Consider the following 7,783-nt stretch of genomic DNA (forward strand, 5'->3'; position numbering starts at 1 on the left):
GAGCATTCACAAGGACTGTTTTTAGTACCTGGGGAAAGGCCCTTTGATCAGGCAGCTTTATTGAAAGTTTCAGATCTAATGATGCATTTCCAGTACAAGAAATGGCAGTCTGGTAGATAATGATACAAGTTTGAAAGCCAAATTCTACCACTTCCAAAGTAACATTGAAACAAAAGTAATCAATCAAGTAGTCGGTTTGAGGTGCTTCAGAAATAACACACACACAAAAAAAATTGAACCATCTATAACCAGAAACTGATATACTGATAGCAGAATGGTAAAGATTCATCAGCCACGCATCCTCTGGCAAATGGCCATAACCTAACCAAATAAACAAAGACCATTAAAAGCAAAAAGAAGATGATATGAAATTTTCTTAGCTGGTCATATTTACAAAAGACGTGATTTTAATCTTTATCAACATGCTTATTTTACATTTAATAGTTAAAATATTGTGCCCATAGTTCTTGGTTTGTTCCTCTGTCCCTCAAAAATAACTTATTGCCACTTTAAACTCTTAGTCTTTTGGGATTAGACTAAATCATTGTCATGAGTTTTCCTAGCATGACAGTGAACTGTAGCACTGCATCTTATCAGAAAACTGCAAAAAACTAAAATTTAAGGACTAGTTCTTATTTTCCACTATATTTTACTTTCAGGCAGTATATACTTGTATATCTTCAAGGAGAACTAGCAGAAACTGGTGTTTTTTTAATTAGTGAATTTACCTTCTATTAAAGAAAGAAATAGTAGATACTGTTCCTTTTGCCATGCTTTTATTAGTTCAGAGCTCAAAAGCCATGAAAAGGAAGAAAACAAGACAAAACTCAGCAAAGTCTTAGAAAATACATATCTCAGTTACATTACTATGCCATCACGTGCCTTTGCCGCAAAATCAATTTAAACTGGAAGTGGAAGTCTCAAAATTTCCAAGACTACTGTAAATTCACTATTCAGAGTGGTTTGAACTGTTGATTCTGCCCGTCGGTCAAGCTAATTTGTCGCCTGAGCTTAGCAATATGAGCTTGTACCTACACATTCCAGTTAAAATATCCAAACATTTGAATTTCTTGACATCTTTACATGATAATGGGCCAATTATTTTGAAAAGATGTCGGTGAACAAGTTTGTGAACAAACCAAATGTAACTGGAAATAGAAAAAGTAAAGATGCTTTGCATTTCACATTTCACAAATAGGAAACTCATCCTAGGAAGTAAAAATCATGCTTGCTTACCTGCTGACGAGCAGCTGCAAGTTGTAATAGCTCATCTGCTTCAGAGAAATTCAAGAACCACTGGCTTAGGGGATGGTCCTTAGTGTCACCTCTCTTCTTTTTACTTTCATCTTCAGTTGATACTGCAAGCAATTTAGAGGTATCCTCATGAAACATAAGATTAACACCAAACAAAAAATTTCAAAGACAAGGCATAGGAATAAACCCGAGGGTGGTAAAGTAACACCAGCTGGTAACCTGGGGAAGGTTACTGCTGGATGATTCTGCACACGAGCTAAAAAACTCTCTGACGGTTCTGTGAATACAACCTCATCATAGGATTCCACAACAACAGGTTTTTTGGTCGACATGGGGCCAGATTCATCTTCTGGGTATAACTTCAGATGATGATATCTGGAGAATAAAATTTTAATATCAACATTTTGCCTTGAGGCTTTATTTAGATTTTTGGTTTTCCACCAATGGAGTGGGTGATATGTGATTTTGATAGCAAGAATTGTTAGTTAAAAACTGAATCATTGCGAGAAAATTCCAGCACTCACTAAATATCTTCAGTACGGCGAAGCTGGGGGGGTGGGAATGTCAGAAAATCCAACATTAATTCAACATAATCAGAACATTATATCTGCTGATTATTAAAATGTTTACTTTGATTCCAGCCAACTCCTTAAGAAATTGAATAATATAAAATGGAAAACAACAAATAAAGTAATTCATGTATCTCACAGTTATATCTAAATATAACCAAATCATTAATTTTCTACACTTGATTACCAACTGAGACACATCAACAGTAAAGTAGTCTTTCATGGTAAGAGTTATCCACTGTAGGCCAAATGACTATTAACAACATCAAAATTAAAACGAGTAGAAGTTCTTTCTAGTGCTACATAATTGTATGTTCTTCTCCTACATATCTTTAACAATGTCCTAATTAAACAATGACTGTATTAGGACTAAACCTCTGCTATTTCTGGAATAAACCAACTTAACTAAAACCAGATTAACAGGCAAAGCAACTCACAAGTTCAAGGGCTTCTCACAAACATCGTTATGGAAGAATAGTGTAATGGCAATCTCAAATTCGCCCCACCCTGATTCTGATAACTCAAATGGAGCAGACTCCACAACCCTTGTTGGGTTATTGAAACTGGAATGCAACTGAAAAACAGCCCGCTTTACAACCACACTAAGATCCTCATTCGTTGCCCCACGAACATACACAGTCCATCTGTGCGATTGATACCTGAATCAAGCATTGAAAATACAAACCAAACGTAACTGAAACGTGCAAATAACAAACCAAAGAAGAAAGCAGAAGTTCCAATAGTTCCAAGTGTTAAGCAAATACTCACTCGCTTGCCTTTTTACCAAGCCAAAATGCAGCATTACCATATACGATAGGAACACTTATTTCAACATCTTTGATCTTCTTCTGCACCGGAATCATAAAAAATACAACAATAAGATATTCCTGACAAAAGAACTACTTGTTCTGCAATAAAAACATTTCAAATCATAGTTTTTTAGTGCAACCAGGTTGAAAACTAATTTCTCTTTTCATAGGTTACATCATTTTGATTGCCGACATATTGGGTAAAACTCCAAATTTAAATTATGACAAATTGTAGCTCCAAAATTCAATTAAACATCAGTCAAATAGCTGAACACGGAAATTTGAAAGAAAAGAAAAAAGACAGCTTTTTGGCTTCTTGGGGTGATGTTATTTAGGTGAATTGAGTCCGAAATTGAATTGAGATTTCAAGACTACCTTCTTTTCACTGTCTTCGGATTTGCCCATTTTGGTGCGCTGTGATTTGAGCGTGGGCAAGCTAATCTCCGGCTGATCTGGATCTTTCTTTTTCGACAATGAAGTATCTATCATATCATGTAAGAAAATCGGCTCAACCTCGTGAGAAATCAAGGTTCAACTAGAAAGAAAATTAGGGTTTTTCTTTCACCTTAGTTACAGTGCCTGGTTTGCAGGGCATGGGGTTTGAGGAATTGATTGCGTAAGTGAGGTTTCTATAACACTCATGATTTTAGCCAATAATAGAGCAACATGTAATGTGACAGACGAACAAGTGCACCATAGAATGACTAAAAGGCCCTTATTTTTAATGTTATGTTCAGTAGGATTGGCCAGCTTGAGTCTGGCCCTTTTGTAGTTGGCCCAGCAGCCCCGACAGAGAAATAAGGAACAAACTAAATTGCCCCAAACTGGAATTTAATTCCAAACTTTTATGCCTATGAAATCTTGGCCGTGTTCATAAGGTTAAAGCTTTGGAATTCTAACGTGAAAATGATGTGCACTAAACATAATTTATACAACACAATCCTTGCAAGCTCCATAAAAGCAGCCAAAATGAAGATGCTGCAGTTTCCTCCAAAGCATGTTGTAACATGAAGTTATCAACGTATTCACCCTTCTAAACTGCATGCTTCAGAATCCCACATGTTCATTCAAATGAAACCATTTACATCCTACATGTCTCCTTCATGACTGATACCTGCTCTATTCAACCACTGACTTCTACCCAACTAAATGCGGTATCTTTCTTTAATCCTCTCTGCTTCATTGTCTCCCTTAACTGACCAATCTCATCCCACATTCTTAACCTAGCGTATAAATTTGATAGCTTAACATAAACTCCAACATTCTGAGGATCCAACTCGAGTGCCTTTTGAGCAGCAAATTTACCCAACTCAACATTTTCATGATCACTGCAAGCACTAAGTAAAGCCACCCATAAGGAAACACTGCCATTGTTGTGGCCTTTCTGAAGCATCATCTCATTGACCACCTTCATTGCCTTCTCTAACTCACCAGCCCTACATAGTAGATCAACCACACAACTGTAGTGCTCTGGACCAGGAATCAACTTGTAAACATGAGTCATGCAATCAAAATACTCAAGGCCTAGTCTTATTTGTCCAGTGTGACCACAGGCTGAGATGACTGTTACAAATGCCACCTCATCAGGCTTAATACCCTCCCTCAACATCTCTTTAAATAACAAAATCAAGTCTTCATAGTGTCCATTTCTTCCATACACACCAAGCATTGAAGTCCAAAGAACAACATCCCTTCTTTTCTCCCTCCCCAATCTCAGCCCTGCCAAACTGAAAACTTGGAAAGCTTGCATCACCAACCCACATTTTCCATACATTTCAATCAATGAACTTTGCAGAAATACATCCTCCACCAAATTATAAAATTTACGGAATAAATATCCATGCACTTGCCTCCCCAATTCAATAGCCGAAAGCCCTGCACATGCACGTAACATAGCCGATAAAGTAAAATGGTCATAATCCAAATTCAATCCAGGCATCTTCCTAACAAGTACAAGTCCCTGAATCCACAACTTAGCCTCACAAAATCCTGATAAAAGTGCATTTGCACAAACGGAGTTCTTAAAAGGAATTTCGTCGAACATCACAGCTGCATCGGCGATAAGTGACGATTTTGCATATAAATCAACTAGAGCACTGCCTACAAAGACACTCGACGTCCAACCTGATTTCGCCACGTGAGAATGAATTTGTTTACCAAATTCAGCTTTCTTCAATGAAGATGACGCTGATATGGAACTACACAAAGCATAAGTATCCAAAGAAATGCCATTAAAGTGCATAAAAGAAAAAGTTTTTAGTGCAAAAAACGCAAACCCATTTTTTGAAAAATCAGATATTATTACATTAAAGGGCAATGGGTTTGGGGGGTTTATGGATTTGAAGTAATTGGTTAAGATTTTAATGCTGGTTTTGCTTTCCAGGCATGCGGCATATGTGAAAATGAGTTCGCTGTGGATATTGAGTGAAACAGAAAACAAGCCTTTCCTAAGTAAGACAGCATGAAGGATTTTGGTGGCTCTTAGACTCTTTATTTGGGAACATTTTTGCAAGAATTTGGTGATGGAGTTGAAGCTAATTAAACTGGAAGAAGAAAATATTATGGAGTCTTCCAAACGCATTTTCTTCTTCAGAACGGTAGTTCGAACTTTCAATTCAATCAATTATAACAAGAGGAGATTGTTCCTTGATAAAGCCATGACACGGTGGCGATCTTGACTAACTCAGAAAAGTTCAAGAGGAAATGAAATGAAGAAGCCCTTGTAACAATTGATGGCATAACCACCTCATTTCCATTATGCTGTTTTAATGGAATGAAGAAGCCCTTGTCACAATTGAAATTCGGCTTCCTGTTATCTCCACAGCTGTTCTACCCAAAACGCCCCGTTTCACTTAAGAGACTAAACTAAAACGTGCTCGTAGTACTAACCTGCGTATATTATCATACAACGCACCGCATCTCTTCCCCTAAACTCACCGTATCACTAACAATACTAACATTAAAATGCAGCGCATTAGATTATTAACGGTAATAAAAGAAACTCAAATTTAGTTCGTGACAAATACACCCGTGCCAAAAAGATCCTTGACCTCAAGGATCGAATGTTGGATAGCAGCTCTACAAAGCTCTCCCAAGTGGCATCATCAAGGAACGTGTTGGGCCACATGAACAGCACCTTCATGGCCGCTTGATTGCCTCATTTGGCTAGGCGCCAATCCAAAATACAGACTAGTTCCTTGATTATAGTTCCATCTAAGTCCACTGCTAGAAGTATAGGTTAAACCAATTGTTGTCCCACGTGTCTTTTGAGTTGAGACACGTGGAACGTGGAGTGAATGCGGGCCCCCGGGGGTAATTGAAGGCTGTAAGCTATCTAACCGACCTTTGCCTCCACAATAAAGGGTCCAAAGTATTTAGGGGCCAATTTCCAAATGAGGATCCTTCTGGAAAAAAATGTTGTTTGTAGGGCTGAAGCTTCCAATAGACCAGGTCTCCCACTTGAAAGGCTTGGTCACTCTTTTTCTTGTTAGCAAAATGTTTCGTCCTTTTTGAGCACTTTTGAGATCGAACTGTAAAAGTTTTCTTGTAGCCTCTTAGTGTTGAAGGCTTCGATCTACATATTCCACACTAGATGAGCCAACCAAGTATGAAAGATGCTAAGGGAGAGGTTGGTCGTACAAAGCCTCATAAGTAGTCATTTGAATGGCCAAGTGGAGGGTAGTATTGTACCACCACTTAGCCAATGGAAGCCAACAAGTCCAGTTCCCTTGGCTGATCCCCAGTTATGCATCTAAGGTAGCTTTCAAGGCACTTACTCAAAACTTCAGTCTGCCCATCAGTTTGGGGATAGTAGGTTGTTAACAGGTGTAGCTTGGTCCCCAGCTTGGTGAAGAGTTCCTACCAAAACAAACTTTTAAATACCTTGATTCTATCAGAAACAATAAAGTCAGGCAAGCCATAGAGTTTGAAGATGTTATCCAGGTAAGCCCATTGTCAAAGCAGAATAAGGATGAGCAAGGGCCACAAAGTGACCACACTTTGTTAGCCTATCTATCACCCCACAAATGGTATCCTTTCCCCTTGAAGTTGGAAGCTTCCATACTCATCCAAAATATAAATTGTTTATAAACTCAATTTAAACTATCAATTAAACAAATTAAGCTAAACTTTCTTACTATTGTTTTCGACGAACAAATTAAGCAAAACTTTCTTGCTATTGTTTTAGATTATGTAAATGATTAAAATAATGATCGATTGATTCGTTAATCGTTAACTAAGCTAATAATAAACCTATATCGATTATATTGTTTGTCACTCTTAGCTAGGAATTTCCACTCGGTCTCATCCTAGACTAAAATATACCACCTAAGTTCTTTTCTCGGTCTTACTATTCAGCACAATTATATTGAACTATCTAATGATAAACTCTCCTTTCAATCTCGTTTATCTAAATTTTCCACTAAAGACAACAATTCTAGCGTATTACTTATTTCGACATAAAAGAATAACCAAACAATCAATCATAGACGTTAACTTAGTTTAACAATCAATTCATTAATTAACCAACAAGCAATATCAGCACATAATAAAGCTTAACACCCAAATAGACATTTCATCGAATAGTTGATATGCACAATATAAAGGTAAAAGTAAGAAATGCTCATTTAGATGTAGAACCAATGGCATCTAAAAGCTTGATCCATCTTCATTTACAAAAAAATCTCTAGCAAGAAAAAGAAATAAAACAACAAAAGTAAAATCTTTTCTAAAAAAAAAAAGGAAAACCTAATCTAAAAAAGGAAAAGAAAAGAAAAGAAAACCTTACCTAACCTAACACTATGAAAACTTAAAGAGAAAATGTTTAGCCAACAAAATCTGAATTCAAAGGCTTATAAAGTGGTATTTATAGTCTACTAACATTTAACCTAACATTAACCATTATGCCCTTAAATGAAAACAAAGACTTAAGCTTGTTTGGACACAAAATTGCCTCTACAATGTTATCACCCGTTAGGCAACGGTATTGCAATACCATGATAGTCTTGAATTGAAGGGTCATGGGGTGTCTTGGTATTGCAATACCACTAGAAATGGCCTCACTTCTCTTCATTTCAACCCCAAACTTTGATATCGAGATACCCCCTTGTAGGTGATGTTTTCTTCAAGTTCGACCCATTATTGACCCCTTAT

General features: G+C 37.1%; 2 protein-coding genes across 7 annotated transcripts; both read right to left on the reverse strand.

Moving 5' to 3' along the window:
• Positions 1-18: 18 nt before the first annotated feature.
• LOC108479468 (transcription initiation factor TFIID subunit 14b-like) lies at positions 19-5,220 on the reverse strand. 6 transcript variants are annotated; one of them, XR_008276037.1, is made up of 8 exons: positions 3,198-5,220; positions 3,008-3,114; positions 2,592-2,671; positions 2,261-2,482; positions 1,442-1,629; positions 1,237-1,358; positions 729-1,031; positions 19-321 (listed from the first exon to the last, which is right to left on the reverse strand). XR_008276037.1 is itself a non-coding variant. In XM_017782089.2 (7 exons), exons 2-7 carry the CDS (start codon positions 3,035-3,037, stop codon positions 954-956), a joined length of 720 nt encoding a protein of 239 aa, XP_017637578.1. In that variant the 5' UTR covers positions 3,038-3,114; positions 3,198-5,220; the 3' UTR covers positions 19-953. The 6 variants fall into 6 exon arrangements, 2 of the variants coding, with proteins under 2 accessions (XP_017637578.1, XP_017637577.1); XR_001870475.2 differs by having other exon boundaries at positions 883-1,031; positions 3,008-3,289; XR_001870474.2 differs by having other exon boundaries at positions 863-1,031; positions 3,008-3,288.
• On the reverse strand, positions 3,008-5,213 carry LOC108479466 (pentatricopeptide repeat-containing protein At3g12770-like). Its single transcript, XM_053023174.1, has one exon. The coding sequence runs from the start codon at positions 5,211-5,213 to the stop codon at positions 3,756-3,758; it is 1,458 nt and encodes a 485-aa protein (XP_052879134.1). The 3' UTR covers positions 3,008-3,755.
• Positions 5,221-7,783: the final 2,563 nt, after the last annotated feature.

Source organism: Gossypium arboreum, chromosome 12, assembly GCF_025698485.1.
Source record: "Gossypium arboreum isolate Shixiya-1 chromosome 12, ASM2569848v2, whole genome shotgun sequence".
In the NCBI taxonomy this organism is placed as follows: Eukaryota; Viridiplantae; Streptophyta; class Magnoliopsida; order Malvales; family Malvaceae; genus Gossypium; species Gossypium arboreum.

Coding starts and splice junctions, on each gene's coding strand:
- LOC108479468 (XM_017782088.2), bottom strand. CDS start 3,121: ATGATAGATACTTCATTGTCGAAAAAGAAAGATCCAGATCAGCCGGAG. Junction 2,672..3,007: donor CCGAAGACAGTGAAAAGAAG/GTAGTCTTGAAA, acceptor ATTCCGGTGCAG/AAGAAGATCAAAGATGTTGA. Junction 1,032..1,236: donor TTGCAGCTGCTCGTCAGCAG/GTAAGCAAGCAT, acceptor TGGAATGTGTAG/GTACAAGCTCATATTGCTAA.
- LOC108479466 (XM_053023174.1), bottom strand. CDS start 5,213: ATGCGTTTGGAAGACTCCATAATATTTTCTTCTTCCAGTTTAATTAGC.